This window comes from Lotus japonicus, chromosome 2, assembly GCF_012489685.1.
Source record: "Lotus japonicus ecotype B-129 chromosome 2, LjGifu_v1.2".
NCBI classification, from domain to species: Eukaryota; Viridiplantae; Streptophyta; class Magnoliopsida; order Fabales; family Fabaceae; genus Lotus; species Lotus japonicus.
Genome location: NC_080042.1, coordinates 77,186,414 through 77,204,023, shown reverse-complemented (window position 1 = coordinate 77,204,023; position 17,610 = coordinate 77,186,414). Strand labels below are relative to the sequence as shown.

Below are 17,610 nucleotides of genomic sequence, written 5' to 3'. Positions count from 1 at the left end.
TGGTTTGGAATTCAAATGCCTTTTGGGGGAAGACATGGATTCTTTTCTTCTTTGTTGAGTTGGCTTTCATCATAGGATTTTATTTTGACCTTCTGGACCACATTTTCTTATCCATATTTCTCTGCTGAATGTTTGAAGATTCTCCTAAACAACCTTAATTAAGGATGGAATAGAACATCACTTTCTATCATGTCTTGAGCATCTATGGATACTTGATGGTAACAAAGGAAAAATGGATGAGAGAGCATACATTCACAGTGGTTTAAGTCTTAACCCTTATGAATTGAATGCAATGTAAACTTATTTTCAAGTCAATGCATTATTCATAATTATTTATAAGAAAAGTTTCACTCACTTTTATCTTGAGATGCACACGGCTTTCATTTGTATCGATGCAAACTCATAATAAAAAACACCTTAAGGATCATCCAATTTTTTCATTTAACAATATAGCCTAGTTATCTTGGACTGCCTAATCAAATTGATATACAAGAGACAAGAAAAATACTTCTTAGACACTCATCTAGAAACTAACTTATGAAGAACCAGCCATCATAATCACATTTGTCATGGAATGAGAAAAAAAAAACCAAGAAATACAAATAGAAAGTTAGTTGGATCTTTAGTTTTTAAATAGATTAGATTAAAACATTCGAAATACATTAATGATAAGTACACTTCATTTTTAATAATTTTACTTGATCTTCTCAACCCACAATCAATAAAATAATTAGAACACAAAAAATACTCATTTATTCAAATAATAAAATTAAAATGAATTGTATCAAAAAATACATATAAATTTCCTTTAAAAAAATAATATATATACATTAAGGGGTATTCATCGATTCGAACCGGCTAGCTGATAATTCAAACTAAAACAATTGAACTTGTTTGATACCAAATTAATTGAAATAAGCTGAAATAAGTTCGCCAAGTCCAAGTGATTGGTTTATCACATAAATAAAACACAAACAAGTTTTATAGGACTCTTTTTTTTTTATACATCGGAAAACAGTTTTATAGGACTCTTAATTAGATTTATTGAAACTTTTACCATCAGTATACTATAAACTAATTCGTTAAATGATGTTGTTACATGTGAAAATAAATGAGTCTGAATAAAATTGCAGGGTGGAAGCAATTGTTTCTGTGATCAGAAAACACAAATATAGATGAATGTGGCAATTTGAATGCTGCAATTCCTTTCATTCCCATGTCAAGTTGCAGCAAGAGATGCCTAACACTATTGGAGAAATGCAAGAACATGAAGCAACTCAAGCAAGCACATGCCCAAGTTTTCACCTCAGGCCTTGACAGCAATAGTTTTGCTCTGAGCAGAGTTTTGGCTTTCTGCTCACACCCTCATCAAGGAAGCCTCACCTATGCTTGTAGAGTTTTTCAACGCATTCAACACCCCACAGTCTGTATATGCAACACCATCATCAAAGCTTTTCTCATCAATGGTAACCTCAACAGCACCCTTCACGTTTTTACCAATATGCTGAGGAATGGTTTGAGCCCTGATAACTACACCATCCCTTATGTGTTGAAGGCTTGTGCCGCGCTTCGAGATCGTTCTTCGGGGGAAATGGTTCATGGGTATAGCTCAAAATTGGGTCTTTTGTTTGATATCTTTGTGGGTAATAGTTTGATTGCTTTGTACTGTGTGTCTGGTGATATGGTAGCTGCAAGGAAGGTGTTTGATGAAATTCCTAGCCTAAGTGCAGTATCATGGAGTCTGATGATTTCGGGGTATGCAAAGGTGGGTGATGTTGATTCGGCTAGATTGTTCTTTGATGAAACGCCGGAGAAGGATAAGGGGATATGGGGTGCCATGATTTCTGGGTATGTGCAAAATAATTGCTTCAAGGAAGGTCTTTATTTGTTTCGTTTGATGCAGCTGACTGATATAGGGCCTGATGAATCTATATTTGTGAGCATTCTTTCTGCTTGTGCTCATATGGGGGCTTTGGACACCGGCGTTTGGGTTCATAGATATTTGAATCGAGCAAGGCTACCGTTGAGCATTCGTTTGAGTACTAGTTTATTAGACATGTATGCTAAGTGTGGGAATTTGGACTTGGCTAAGAGATTATTCGATTCGATGCCGGACAGAGACATTGTGTGTTGGAATGCTATGATTTCTGGTTTGGCAATGCATGGAGATGGAATAGGAGCGCTCAAGCTGTTTTCAGAAATGGAAAAGCTTGGGATAAAACCTGATGATATAACATTCATAGCTGTTTTTACTGCTTGTAGCTATTCAGGAATGGCATCTGAAGGTCTGAAGTTGTTAGATAAGATGTTCAGTGTGTACAACATGGAGCCAAAAAGTGAACACTACGGTTGTCTAGTGGACTTACTAAGCCGAACTGGGTTCTTCGAGGAAGCTATGGTTATAATAAGAAGAATAACCAATTCAAACAATGGCTCTGAAGAAACATTGGCTTGGAGGGCATTTCTGAGTGCATGCTGCAATCATGGACAAGCTCAGCTAGCTACACTTGCAGCTGAAAGACTCGTACGGTTAGATAATCACAGTGGGCTGTATGTTTTAATTTCTAATTTGTATGCAGCGTCTGGCAGACATGCTGACGTAAGAAGGGTGAGGGATGTCATGAAAAACAAAAGGGTAGACAAGGCACCAGGTTGCAGCTCGGTTGAGATTGATGGGGTTGTCATGGAGTTCATTGCTGGTGAGAAAACACATCCACAAATGGACGAAATACACTCAATTTTGGAGAAAATGCATCTGCAATTAGACTAGAATCATTAGATAATCCAGGGCTCAAGTAGCTTCCCTTGGCTTGTTTATTAATTACAACATCCATTCTAGTGTCTGCCAACCATGCGGTTTCACGTGGAATGAATACATCATTTGCCAAGATTTAGTGCCTGCTTGGTTTCCCGCTTGCGTTGCAGGAAACTTAAACTAGATTGGCACTATGTTCACCAGAAATCCAACTATACACTAACCTTATTTCCGGTGTTGAATGGACGTCGGAATGCAACAAATCCCTTCTTTCTTAAGGGGAACTCTGATGGTGATTCTGCTGATGCGGACTTCTTTCGTGAATAAGGGGTGTTCTGATTGACTTGTTGTGTCTCATGTGTGTTGCCAAGCCTGAGATAATGCTTCACTCTCTAGTTTCTTGTCTTCTCACTCAAGCAGTTTGGTTTGCTAGTCCTTTGGGGTTGTGCATGGATGGTTGTCCTGCAGGTTCCTTCGCAGAGTTTCTAGCTGGTTTGCTAGTGGAAATAGAGGCCGACACTGTCAAGTGTTTCTTTGCTGTGGCTTTCTCGCTATGAGGGTGTCGAAGTAAGGTGGTCTTTGAGGGGGCTCGGCCAGAGGTTGCAGATGTCCTGTTGTGTGCTTCACGTATGTGTGCTGTTCTCATGTCACTCTTGCTTCCTCTACACGCATGTGTGGTTGCAGCCTATGGAAGGTGCTATCTAAATTAATTGATGCTTCTTTCAGTTCATCCTCACAAGCGGTACTTGCTTGGAATCGTGGCTCAAGACCTTTCACCTCAGGTCGCTGAGGCGCTAGCGCTTCAGTGGGCTCTTTCCCTTGCGTGTGATTATGTTTCTGGGATGTTCACATCAAGACAAGTTTGCTATAATTTGTTTGAGCTTTGGCAGAGGAAGAGCGATGTTGTTTCTATTTTGGCTATGTTGTTTGAGATTGTATTTCGCCATTACTTCTTTTTCTTCTAATATGGCCACAGACTTTGTGTCCCGTTTGGCTTACAATGATCATCTTTGCTGTCTAATTCTCAATATTAATGCATTTGTGATTTAGCGTAAAAAAATATTGTACTTTCTCTATTTTAAGTTGATATGAAGAGTCCAGAACTATTATTTGATGAACTTCTTTAAGACATGAAAAGCTCATAAATAGTAGAGTTAAAAAACACTATTATTTATTGATTCTTCTGACAAGACAGCCGTGACAAAAATTGAATTACCCATATAGCAATTTTCATTGAGAAAATCAGAGGAGCTATTGTTTCATTAATTATACACGTAAACTTCCTAAAAAACTAAATATGTTGAGTTTCATTAAACAAGGAAGTCTGAATCAGAAACTTCAAGCACTTTATGGAAACCAATGGGTTTAACACCAGGCCGGAATGCATTTCCCTCGATGTACCTGCAAAGAGCACATAGTTATTGAGTTTATTGAACAAGATGATGAGTACTTTAGTCAACTCTGTTGGAAACTCACATTTCTTTCAAAAATGAATGTTTGTAAAAGGGTTCGGGAATTCTCCCCGAAAACTGATTGTGATCCAAGTACCTGAAATAAAGATTAAAGATCTTCAAATTGCTAATACTCCACAAAGATGCCAAACATATTTCTTGCTAGTATCTTAGTCTTAGCACATATATGTCAGTCTAACTAGCAGATGGCAAGTAAATCCCCATTTCCACTCTCACATGATGACAGAAATCTGAGCCCCATGTAAATAAAACATGAGTTTCTAGTTCTTATTTTGCAATCAGAGAACTGAACGCTGAGAAGGGCAGACAAAACTTGCATCAACTTTCTATATGACCTCTACAAGCTGAATAGCTGATATGGCAAAAATGCCCATGCATTGAATTTTCAGTAATTATTTACATTTTACAGTAAGTTATCAAGGAACTTTTATGTTAGCCATAGAAGAAATGCATAAATATTAGGAAGCGAAGGTAAAGAAAATTATCGGACAGGTATACGTATACTACAACGAAACATAAAATTAACTGTTTCATGAAAAAAAAAAAAAAGGACTCCACATTTTATATATAATGCTTTTAATGTGTATTGATTCTACTTTAGTTTGAATGTATATGCTTCAACAACTAGTCCAACAAACTATCAAAGAATTAGGTTGAAATAAATACTTACAAGTATGTCAATTTAGGAATATGAGCAAGGCTAGATGGTATAACTCCTGACATTTTATTGTAGGACAGGTACCTGCCACCAACAAACAGTCAACATGTTATGGAATTCTAAGAAATAATAGACAAATTTTGAAACAGAAAATTTGTTATTTAGCAACAGTGTCCATCTATATGTATCTCTCACACACAGGAACAATAAGGGGTAAAGAGGGAAAGAACAAAAATGATACTCACAAGATCTCAAGACTGGATAAGTTGGCAAGTTGTGCAGGCATTCCTCCAGTAAAATAATTATTGTTTAGATATCTGTTTATCAAACCAAAACTTGTTAATATTTGGAGATCACTGCATTTATTTATTACAGATCAATTGCTAACATCAGGATGAAAATGATTCTCCACCAAGAACTTACAGATTGCGGAGTGCTGGAAAGCAACCTTCAATACGAATGAGTTCCCTTATGGTACCCACCAAATGATTGTTACCAGCATCCCTATAAACATGACAGTAAGTATCAAAATGAGGTAAATTGGTGTGAGTTATAAATAAACTACTCTGTAAAACGATATTTTTAAAAGGATTTGAATATTACAAGTGCCGAAGGTTTTGTAGAGTGCCCAACTCAGGTGGTATCCTACCAATTAAACGGTTTTCATGAAGATAAAGGTAGCGAAGGTCTGGAAGATTTGCTAGCTCTTTGGGAATTTCTCCCTTGAAACTATTGAAGCTTAGGTACCTGCATAAGGATATGACATTAATTGTAAATAAAACTAAAAAATGGGGAAAGAAAGACTAACAAGCCTCAAGTTAACAGGAAAGTAAAAGTTACGCACAGATGTGTTAAACTTTTAAGCTCGCCAATTTCTGGAGGAATTGCATCCTGTAGTTTGTTCCACCTCAAATTGCTGGAAGGAAATAAAGGCCAACAATAAACCACAAGTTTCAAATTACAGAACAAAAGTGAACAGAAGATCAACAATTGTTCACATATAAGAAGTGGAAAAAGTATAATCTTCACAAATCATTAACAAGCAAATTTTTCCTATGCCCTTGTATTACATCAAATCAAAATAGAAGTAAAATAAAAAATATAAAGACAAACAAACCAGAATCAAACAAGGATTAGAAAATTCATACAGTATTTTAAGACGCTTCAACCGTCCAATTTGAGGAGGAATAGGCCCTGTCAACTTGTTATTATGGAGATCCCTGCCAAAAGCACACAGTGCCTCTATTACTAAGAGTTTGGAAGGGAGAAGTAAAATGGAAGTACTTGATGTTACATGTATTCAGTATTGTAATTTAAAATGAACAAAAAGAAAATCAAAGATAGATTAACAGCAAACCAGCAGTGCATCATCATAACATTAACATGTATATCATAACCTTCTATTGCCACTTCTCTTGATTCCCACCCACCTACCTATCATATATCAATCTCTTGAAGCCCCCCCCCCCCCCCCACTTGGTAACTCATCCTGCTCATTGGTATTTGGTAGTCTAGATCTTAGCTTATCTTATATGCTCTAATCTAGTCATCTCTATGCTTCCTATCATTCACACCCATTTAACCCCACCCTCCTGTGTGCGCGTGGGTGTTAGATCAATTATGCACATAAAAAGTCATCAGAGTAAATAAAGTTATACATCATACCGCATAAACTAGTTTATAGGTCCATCACTATTTCAATATGCTGTTATACGACAGAAATCCAATTCCGCTACGAAAGCTAGAATTTGAAGACCAATTTAGATCCTTGCAATTCTGGATATCTACATTAAAAGCATCCACATATAACTCTCCATATTGTCCTCTCTGACATCAAACTTCAACAAACCATATGTACCAGGCAATAACACATACTTCTCAAGCTATTTACAGAATCAAAATCTAATGTAACATAAATTAAGGAAGACACTTACAGCCTTGTAAGATCCAACAAGCTGGTCACAGCAGTAGGGAAAGGTCCCACAATCGATACCGCATACACCTCACTGCAGCCAACAAGATAACAATCCCAGTAATACCAATGTCAGACCACAAATCTTAGACTTAAAAATCAAATTTCCAGACAAAATGTGATTGAAAATGAAAAGACAAATCAAATTGAAGAAGTTGGGGTATGAAGCTCACAGCTCAGTGACAACACGATAATCACCGACAGTGGAACAAGTAACACCAGACCAAGGAGGAAGATCTCCATCACCACAAGGATCATCACCAACCCACGCATACACCACTCTCCAACCAAGCGAAGCCTTGATCTCATTCAAAGCCTTAACTGCAAAACCAAATTCGACCCATCACGTGAAAATGCAAAACCGACAACCCCATTAAGCGAAATCAGATAAAGGGTGACAGAAAACGAAACGGGTTAAACCTTACCGTCACGCTTGAGGGTCTTGCAGTGCGCAAGGTTGAGAATTGATAGTGCGGAAATGAGGATGAGGGTGAGTGAAGTAATGGGTATCCGCGCCATTTTGAAGACGCTGCTACTGCTGCTGCTGATTCTTGTCACACACACTGGGAAATTCGATGATCTTGCGGTTTGTTGCTATTCTGAGATTGCGAAAAGGGACTCGTAGATCTGAAGTGGTGGTGATTGTTGAATGAGATTGAGATGTTTGTGATTCAGATTTTGCAGATTTGCGATTCGATGAGGAAAGTGGAGTGGGAAGTTTGGTGAATGATTAATGGAAGTAGAGACTCGCCGAACGCGGCATCAAGTTGGAAAATGGAAACAAAGATTTCACACACACTAGTCGGCACTGAAAACTCTTCTTTCTCCTCCTATTTTATTTGTGTTTTTTTACACTCTTGGTTCTGAATTTACCAGAAAAAGTAATTGCACTTGTCATAACTCATAACCATAAGGTGAAATGTAGTAATTAGTTCGTTTTATCCTTTAATCATGATGTCGAGGTTCCGTCATCATTCATAGAAATAGAGTATACTAGTGATTATACCCGTGCGATGCACGGGCTCTAAATCATTGATTTCGTTGAAAAAATTACTATTAATTTAATTCAACCATGATTCATTATTTTATTATTACTCGGATCCCACCATACAACATATATTTATATTATTTATTTTTTAAATTTAAAATTTAAAATTAAATCAATGCTCTAACTAAAAAATATTTAATTACAATATAATTTAAAATTAGATTTAATTGATATTTAAATTCGGGCAAAGATGTCCGAAGGAGACGCAAAACCAGCTTTACCTGGTCAAAACAGAGTACACAAACTGGAAATAAATTGCACGACTTCAGCATAGAACACTTGAGCACACCACAATTTAGGTTCGATGGAATTCAACTTTAAAGGTAGTGTTATCTGGCATTATAAAAAAGAGCAATTCATCCCCAGCGCAAAATCTCTGCGCCTTGCAGAATTTATACCAGCCTTCACCAAAAACACCCTGTCGAGGCCTGCCTGTGGCCCATTTGATTGTCCATTCCTCTGTGTTCCCATGAGGCAATATCATGTTTACTGATTGAGAACGGTGCCGGAGATGGTGAGTAACAACACCAGCAAGAATATGCTACAAAAAATTATAAAAAAATACTCAACTCGTGCATCGCGCGGAGGTTAAATCTTTCCATAAAAAAAATCGTATCAAATGTAGAACAAAAAATGATTAAATTTATGTATACACTTAAACAATAATATACATGTTAGTTGTAATACAATTAATCAATAATTTAATTTGTCGTTGTATTGTAAAGGGAAATTTATTGTTCATGAATCCATTATCGTGGGTCTAATAGGCAGTAATAGGATCTATAGAGATTAATAAGCTCACATTTACACGACAAAATGGCTAAATCACGAAAAGACAAGAAGTCAAGGCAAGTTTAGACCCCGTTTGGAAAAACAGTTTAATTAAGCGCTTATGAAGCGCTTATTCATAAGCTATTTTTAAAAATTTATTGAAATAAGTTGAAAATAAGCTGTACATAAGCATAAGCTGTTTCTCATAAGCTATCCTGAGTAGCTTATGAAAATAAGCTGAAAATAGCTTATCGCAGGTCATAAGTTGTTTGCATAAGCCCTCCCAAACACTGACATAAGAGCTTATGCTGTCTGATAAGCTTAAATAAGCTCTTCCAAACTGGACCTTAGTTAAGGGGTATCAATAGCATGTATATAGACTTGTCAAAAGAAGAGTCAAATTCAGACATTCATTGCTCATAAGTCTGTCACAATAATGTTCATATTAGTTGTGAGTAAAATTTCATGAAGCATACATTTTTATTTAAAATCAAGCAACCGTTTGTGGGAGCTGGAAAAAAAATGCTCCAAAGTACAGATAATGGGATTTTAATACAAAATAAAGGGAAAAATGATCAATTAATTGTGTTTTTTACATAAAGATAAATGAGTACAAATATATACTTGGCTCACATTTCTTCATTTTTTCCATTCTCTCTCAAACGAAAACTGCTCAATTACTTCTTGTGATGCTACTTCCATCTCCTTCAATTCCACATGCTACTTCTTGCTGATACTAATTTCTAATCCTCCTTCAATTCCTTCTTGTGATGCTAGTTCCATCTCCTTCAATTCAACATGCTACTTCTTGCTGATGCTAATTTCTTCTTCTCCTTCAATTCCTGCAAAAGATTTAATCACCAGATTTATTAGTCTCATAAAGAGAGAACCAGTATTTAAAATTTACAAACAACATTCTGATAAGCATAAAGCATATTTTTTGCACACCATAAACCATAAATAGATGGGTTCAACAAAAGTGGATTTTTGCACATCACAGTGTAGGTATATAGATTCTAATAAAAAAGAACAAAGGTAAATTAGCGGTCACTAAAACAAAGGGTGTTTTTGCATGACAATTATTAACACAAATGGATTCAGCACACAAAAAGTTCTAACAAACCAATACAGAAGAGGATAAAGATCAAGCAGAATTTGGTTTCATACATAATCCTAACATATTTTCTTTAAAAATCAAAGTTTTAAAACTTTAATTGTGGATAAGGGTGACAAATTTGAATTGTCCATAAGGGGGCGAGGTGTCCAGTGAAAATCTCACATAGAGGATCCATCCCCATCTCCATCTATAGAAGTCTTTTTAATATTAGAATCTAAATTGCCCCTTATTTGGGAAGAAAACTAATACAATTGCCTGGTGCTGAACTATAGAACTATGAACTATCATATGGAACATCTATACGTTTCTGTAGCCTCTGCAAGCTTTCCTCCTGAGGATTGGAAATTTCAATAAGGAAATTTGATGTTGCATAATTATAAAAATAGTGATTAATAGAAGGTGCTCCAGAATTTAATATGGAGCTCAAGTTTCTTGGCACCCAAAACATAATTACTTAATTAGACAACAATTGATTAGCTGTTAGGACAAAACCCCTGACTTAGTTTGGATAGGGGAGGACCATGTGCTGGGAAAACCGACCATTCAGAATGTTTATTCCACAGAAGTAACCACAAGGCCAATGGAATTGCAATGTAGGGCAGTTACTGTGTGAAGGAGAATTAAATAACAGAATCTATAGTCAGAAGGGAAGTTAGTTATGTTTCTATCTAAATTACAGTATATGATAGGAGAAGTTATGTTTTGAGTATTTTGTAAGTCTAGAAATATTATCTATAGAAGCCTTGGCTCTGGAATCTACTACTAAACAGTGTAATCAATGAAACTTCCCCTAGAATCAGAATTAGTGTTCTATCATTGGTCCAAATCAAAAGGAAGGAATTTGGAGCCTGATGTTAGTGTGGTTTAATCATGACTTCTGAGACAGGTTGCATGGATCTGTTTTGAAGAGTTAGAGGATAGATTTGAGGCAAGATTGCAGGCAAGTATAGAAGAGAAGTATTTGCTTAACCCGTGGATGCACGGAGGTTAAATCTTTCAATCATAAAAAATTTGTCACCCTTATGCACAATTAAAATTTGTCTTTCAAGCAGGCTAGTATCTTCTTAAAACTTTAAATGTCATCCTTATGCACAATTAGCCGCAGACTAAAAAAAAGTCTTCTCTTGCTTCATGTCGAATTTAAAGCTTCAAGCATTTTTCTCCAGAATCAGGTAGTTGGAGAAATAATAAAACCTGATATAAATCATTTTTGCTGGTAGAAAAGAACGCCAAGAGAGGAATAAAAAAACAGCAAGGAAAGGGACTACAACTATTTTAAAGAAACACCAAATATATATCATTAATAGATAAATATCCAACAGGTGCACAACACAACTCTAGGAAAAATATCTTATCATGATAGCTTAAACATGATAAGATACACTGAAATTTCCTTATTTTGAGCACTAAAAAGATCCCACAAAACTATATGTCCATAGCAGGTCTAAGGTCAGCATATTCCCTTTAAATGTCCAAGCATTTTGCTCTAACCAGAAACACCAGAACTGCTAATAAGTCACACATAATTTTTTTTTTTAGTAAATGCATGTAATTCTAAGGTGGTGAAAAAAATAGTGATGTTGCCAGCTCTATGCTCCATTCCGTCCTAGTCTAAAGTGTTTGCCATAAGCTACTATATTCATTTTGATATGCATACACTAACTACATTGTCAGTTATAGCAGGAGTTCCAAATCCTTTTACCTGCAAAAATCTCTCCAGAAAAAAAGTTTCAGTGTTATAAGGACACTCACCAGCATTCATGGTCCTAAGTTAGTTAGCTAACTGAAACAAAATCACCATCCTTGTTCAAAAAACCAGTCAACTATCTGAAAAAGAAGCACATGATAAAAACTTGAGGCAACATTCTTGATAGTGCAAAACACTTTTCAAGGAAACTGAGTGTATGGGCTAAACTCTTTAACACTTAATAAATAATCAAAGTTCATCAAGAAATAAATGATTCAAAACCCACCATTTAAAAAAATCAGGATATATCATATGGCAAAGTTTAGTCAAATACACATTAAAATGTCTTACACAGACAGCTCATTCAAGTGGTGTTGTGATTGGGAGCTCTCAAAACATAGATCTCAGTCAAGCATCCATTTCAAAATCCAGAGGGTAATTGGAGGATCCACAACAAATGTTTCATCTCCTCATAAAGTTGCATAGCTTATTGTACCTGCCAGAGAAGGTGACGAAAATTCAATACTGTTCGTATTTAAAATATTCATTTCATACAGCTATTCACTTTGGTATTGTAATGAGAATCGTGAAAGAGGAACTCTGGGTGATCCTTCAAGAACCTAAAAACATAGAGGCACCAAGAGCAAATTATGAGAATCAAAAGGACACATTGAAGGAGACTTTGAAAGCCACAATGCATAAGTATAAAAGTGGAAACAACACATCATATATTCCTAGTTCACCAAGACACATAAGTGTAGCAGTGTAGCTCATTGAATAAAGTTTCAAGGTGATCCTACAATGTTACAACATTCATCATTGCTGCAAAACTGAACAACAATGAATAACAACAGGGAAATATAGCATTGTACAAATCCTAACTTTGAACATCCACCGTTCATAAAATAATTGTCCAGGGAATCAAAAATGAGGACCACAGGCCCTCATAATTCATGGCTTGGCTAGTCAAACATAAACCAAAAGGTATATCAAAGAAAGTTCAAAGTAAAATCCAACATATTTAGATTCCAGAAACAATAGGATGAGTCTAGCATTTTATAAACAATATATGGGAAAGACACAAATGAAGAAGAATTAGCAGTAATAACTTGAATGATGTAAAATACTTATATACATAATAGAAACTTGATTAGAGATTTCAACTGGAGCATAGTCCGGTGATTACATGGATAGCCAAGCGATACATAAACGATGCAACAAAAATGATAAGGGTAAACTTAGAAAGCAAATGGAAGGTCTAGAACACGAAAATATGACAAAACACAAAGACATCCAATAGGACCACTACTAAATCTTTTAAGCTACATGACCAATAGCAACATCAACAACACTGAAATTAGCATCATCAAACTTAATCTTGAGAATTTCTCCAGCTTGAAGGCTATGCATGGCACAAAATCGTGAATTAGCAATTAATTTTGGGCATTAGCCTATGAATTGTAAAGTACCTATGTAAAGTTCCAACCAATTAAATTGAACAGAATGGTTTCTTCCAAACAATAATTCTGGTCCTAGCTGCTTGCCAAGTCTTGGAGGCATCTCTCCTGTGAGCATGTTGCTTTCCAACTACACCAAACTGGCATAAAATCATTCCTGTACATAGCAGGATCAGATCACAGTTTTCATCAAAGGATCAAATCATTGATTTTCTTTATTATAAAAATTCTTATAGGAATGCCTAGTTCAGTAAAAATATCACACCCAGAAAAAATTACTTATCTCATGCTCACCTTTTTTCATCTTATGCTTTATTTTCCTTTGATGAAGAATCAGCTACTATTTCTCTTTCTCCGGATTCAATTCTTATACACATAAGAAGCTCATATAAGCTTCTCCCCAAAATTGATTTCAGCGGTAGAATTGTAGAAGAGCTTCCAAATATAATATAGAACAGAAAAAACCATGAATTCCCATACCTTATAGCCACTAAACTCGGGTCAAGCTGGGTCTTAATCCTCACATTCTTGGACCCAGTGAGCTTCTGCACCTGCTTGGTGTTCGACGCGGACGGTTGGTTTGGAGAAATAGTCGAACACCTTAGGGGTCAGAAAAGAGGGTCTCGGCGGAGACGTTCATCCGGCGCCGAGTGACCGCTGCCGGAGCGACGGATCAGGAAGCGTAGTAGAATTATCCGATCCAAGTGTGCCAGGGTATGAAACTCGATCCAATTTTTATAGCAAACATCATCAACCAATCTCAGATATTCAAGCTCAAGGAGAGGGGCAAATGCGGTAGAGGGAAGATTGCAGAAGATTGCAATCTGCAGGAGGAGATTGGCCGTACCTGGCTACCTGCCCTACTTTGCAGCTGTATCGGGTTCTCCTGCATAGGTAATCGAAAAACCGCTCCAAGACCCGACCCTTGACCCGGCCCTTGCAGATTTCTTTTGATGAACAGTGCTTAAAACCCTCTAGCTTTAGTTAGTTATAGATATTGCAGTCAGTCGTTTATCGTTTAGTACAAGCTTCCGCGACGACGAGATCCGTAATTGAAAAGTCTAGTAGTATACGTTAGATGAGACATTTCTCAAGTGCATAAAGTGTATCTAAATCTGTTTAACGCGATCTAACCCTAGCACTAGAAGACAACATATTGATAGTTGTGGCATAATCACTTTCTATCTTAATATCCATATCTTTGTAAATACCCAAAGACGAAAAAGATTAAACGGAACCCTCAATTTTAGCTCTGTAAAAACATAAGTGTACATTAAAAGTTCTCCATACACTTAAAACAAACTCTGACCCGAAACCACAAGGGTGTAATTAAACAATTTGCCTTAACACATCATAGACTCATGTTACACGCAAACCAAATTAAGGAGAAGAAGAACCTTGGATTAATTGTCTTTTCTTGCTAGCCCGAATTCACTATTGTTGTGAAATAGGCATACCCCTAAAATTCATATATACCCACATATTCTTGTGCTAAGGTTCCAACTATGACCTAATTGTGTAGAAATTCGTATCCACTTTTTTTTTTTTATCGAAATTCGGAAATGACTTGAATTACGCTAGAACCCATTACATTGACATTGGATACATTTCAATGATAAGTGATATAATAATGATATGTTCATATTTCATTTTTTATATACTTTATTTCCACACATTTTTATTTCTATCTCTTTCCTCATATCATACACCTGTAGTTAAAACCTTCCGTAAATTGTATACATACATACAAGTCACATCCATTTATCCAAATACCAACTAGCAATGAATATTTAGAATTGACAATAAAAGTTGAAAATTGTTGCTGAGCGACACATTACCATGATTCCATGAATGATTACATAATGACATCAGAACCGGACCAACACCCATAAATAGATGCGTCCTTGTCCTTGGTGGCTCCACATTAATGAAACTCATGGGGTCCTCCTGAGTCCTCCACCTCCAACCACATTCTCTCCAAAAAGGACCATTTCCATGCTTGTTTTCAGATTCACCTCCTCCTTTTCTACAACATTCTCACACAACTCTGTGGTTCTGATTTCAAGATAGAAAACCAAAAACAAGCATGGAAATGGGAAATTGTCCAAGGCTAAAGTCTAAAGGATAAAGTTTTTTTTTTTTAAAAAAAAAAGTTCAGTACAATACACAAATTTGGTCAACAACAAAAGATAGCTTATAGAGCATATAATCAGGGTTTTATATTGCAGTTGCGATTGTGGTTGCGGCTACGTTGCCAAACCGAGAACAAATACTCATTGATGTGGCTGCAATTGTGGTCATGATGCTGATCCAAAACTCATTTCGTTGCAGTCGCAATTGAGATTGCATACTGCAATCCAAAACCCTGCCTAGTACTTATGATAAATTAACATATACTAATCTGTTGTGAGGATTGAAAGCACTGAAAGCAGCCATTCCTTCCAAAAATTGTCTCTTTCTGCATGCTATAGTAGCTCTAGCCTTTGATATACAAACATTCATTCTTCTTGCCTTGTGGGTAATGTATGCAAGAACTTGGTGAAAATTAATCATGTAATTAGAGCCATAAAGCTTACTACTACTACTACCAAGAAAGCTGATAATTACAGACAGTGAAGAAACAAGCAAATGGTTTTTGCCTAATACAGAGAAAGGGTTTGATGAAATTGAATTATTGAAGCAAAACATGCAGATATATTGCAGAACAAGATATACCTAAGGATGTTAGCCCTGGTGAAATTGCTGGCTTTGGGAATCGGTACAATCAAATCAATTGTGAAGTGGGTTTGGTCCAGAGGGAACAATCCTCTTCTCTGCATCATATCTTGCATCAATCCCATTCTCCTTGGAGGGTGGAACTGGTTTATGGAATCTGTGGTGGATTCTTTGGAGTTCAGTACACAAGGAACGTGAGGTTCTCTTAGAAAAGGAGTCACAATGAATGGGTTTCTTGGTGTTTCTTGAGAAAGTTGAAGATGGAAGAGTCTGAGTGTGAAGTCTGCAATTGGCTGAAGAGAAAAAGAGGAGAAAGAGGAGGATGAAAAACAGAGTTCTCTTCATTTCTGAAACAGAGAGAAACAGGGGAGTGGGAGGAATGAAAAGTGATGTTTGAGCTGTTAGGAGTTAGAAAGTTAAGGGGGGAAAGAAAATAAAAGAAAGAGGAAATTAAGGTGAAGAGGATGATATGATGACTTTAAGGAAATGAGTGTATTAATGCAAAGCAAGAGACACATGAGGGTGTGTAATGGCCGAGAAAACAGAGGGGGGCTCACTCTATTAATTTTGGGTATTTAGTCACCAATCATATTCACATATCTCAATCTCATCAAATGAGTCATGGGGTTTATATGTAGGAGTTGGGGATGGGGCATCAAATGAGTCATGAGGTTTATATGTAGGACTTGGGGATGGGAGATTCCTGGATTGACATGGAAGTCAAAGATTAATTTGTGACTTCCAGTTCCAGGGTGTTAGCCAAACAAAAGAAAGTTGGTAAAAACAGGGAAATGGTGTTTTAGGTTTGATCCTTTTAAATTTTAATGAAAACTATTATTATGTATGTATGGTTGTGTTTGACTAGTTAGTGTTCATGAGACTACATTCCCTTATTTCTAACATGGTGATAATATAAAATTATGAATTAAATGTATGTGTACTATCCGTGTAAACACATTTATTCAATTGAGTTTCACCAAATCAGAAAATATATTTTTATTTAATTAAAATTTAAAATGAAAGTAACTATTTCTTCGACATGAGATACCATGATTGATTCTCAGTGTAAAATTATTTTACACTAACAATGTATATTCATTAAGCTCTAAAATCATTGAGAGTCATTTACTCAACAAGTTTTTCAGGTAATTGGTATTTGACACAAGTTGTGTCTTATTTTTTTTCTTAAATAAAATTTTAACATCTTAATTAAAAAACGTAATGTAAATTTTGTAAGTGTCTCACTCATATTTGTTTAATTGACATTTTAACTGGTAAGAAACTTGTGCTTTCATACGTTGGAAACCATAATGACAAGGTTGATGATATGATGGAAGTTTTGGTACCTAGAGCTGCTGTTAATGATAATGGAGATGGTGATATTCGTGGTGCTTCATCTGGAGGGAGGATGTGGAATCCACACATTGTCATAGTGTGTCAAGGTAGAAATTGTAGTGGTGCTTGTTGGACTCATGATGCCCCAGCAAAACTTGAATTATAGCATTGGATTAATCAAGCTCCAAGTGTACTATCCAGGAGCCTAAACACCAAGCTAATACATATATAATCCTCCAAAATATCACCAAGATAGGATGGTCACTTGGCTACTTGTATTGTTAAGAGCCATATTGCAGAATCAATGTTCCTGTGTATTGTATGTTAAATGGGTCATTGCAGAATCTATTAACATTTGGAGCAAAATGTTAGATGTCCATAAACGTCATGAAGCATGTTGTTTTTCACAATCCAATCTCGGTTGTAATTAACTTTTAGCTGTAGGCTCTAGGTTATGTACAACGGTTAATCACATCATGCTCCTTTTTAGCTCTTACAAATGCAGGACAAAAAAGAAGTAATTCTGATCCATATTATGTGACAAACCAAGGCAATTTAATGTTTCTATGTTTCCATATAAGACTCATTATCTTGTTTTCCTTCAAGACTGTAACTTGTAATTA

At 36.1% G+C, this 17,610-nt stretch overlaps 2 protein-coding genes and 1 long non-coding RNA gene across 5 annotated transcripts; 1 reads left to right on the top strand and 2 right to left on the bottom strand.

Annotated features, from left to right (window-relative positions):
- The first annotated feature begins 1,076 nt into the window (after positions 1-1,076).
- LOC130739760 (pentatricopeptide repeat-containing protein At2g20540-like) lies at positions 1,077-3,712 on the top strand. The gene has a single exon (XM_057592158.1). It carries the CDS (start codon positions 1,217-1,219, stop codon positions 2,768-2,770), a length of 1,554 nt encoding a protein of 517 aa, XP_057448141.1. The 5' UTR covers positions 1,077-1,216; the 3' UTR covers positions 2,771-3,712.
- Positions 3,713-3,901: 189 nt separating this feature from the next.
- Positions 3,902-7,681, bottom strand: LOC130739761 (probable leucine-rich repeat receptor-like protein kinase At1g35710). Its single transcript, XM_057592159.1, has 11 exons — positions 7,283-7,681; positions 7,031-7,178; positions 6,820-6,891; positions 6,034-6,105; positions 5,730-5,801; positions 5,489-5,632; positions 5,309-5,389; positions 5,131-5,202; positions 4,898-4,969; positions 4,232-4,303; positions 3,902-4,156 (listed from the first exon to the last, which is right to left on the bottom strand). The coding sequence occupies exons 1-11, from the start codon at positions 7,374-7,376 to the stop codon at positions 4,066-4,068; spliced, it is 990 nt and encodes a 329-aa protein (XP_057448142.1). The 5' UTR covers positions 7,377-7,681; the 3' UTR covers positions 3,902-4,065.
- A 1,456-nt stretch (positions 7,682-9,137) lies between these two features.
- LOC130739759 (uncharacterized) lies at positions 9,138-14,375 on the bottom strand. Of its 3 annotated transcripts, XR_009019952.1 has the most exons (6): positions 13,418-13,946; positions 13,232-13,303; positions 12,950-13,094; positions 11,832-11,976; positions 11,546-11,620; positions 9,138-9,518 (listed from the first exon to the last, which is right to left on the bottom strand). It is a non-coding gene; the product is annotated as an uncharacterized LOC130739759 (long non-coding RNA). The 3 variants fall into 3 exon arrangements; XR_009019953.1 differs by lacking the exon at positions 11,546-11,620 and having other exon boundaries at positions 11,832-12,100; positions 13,418-14,375; XR_009019951.1 differs by lacking the exon at positions 11,546-11,620 and having other exon boundaries at positions 13,418-13,924.
- Between the last annotated feature and the right edge of the window lie 3,235 nt (positions 14,376-17,610).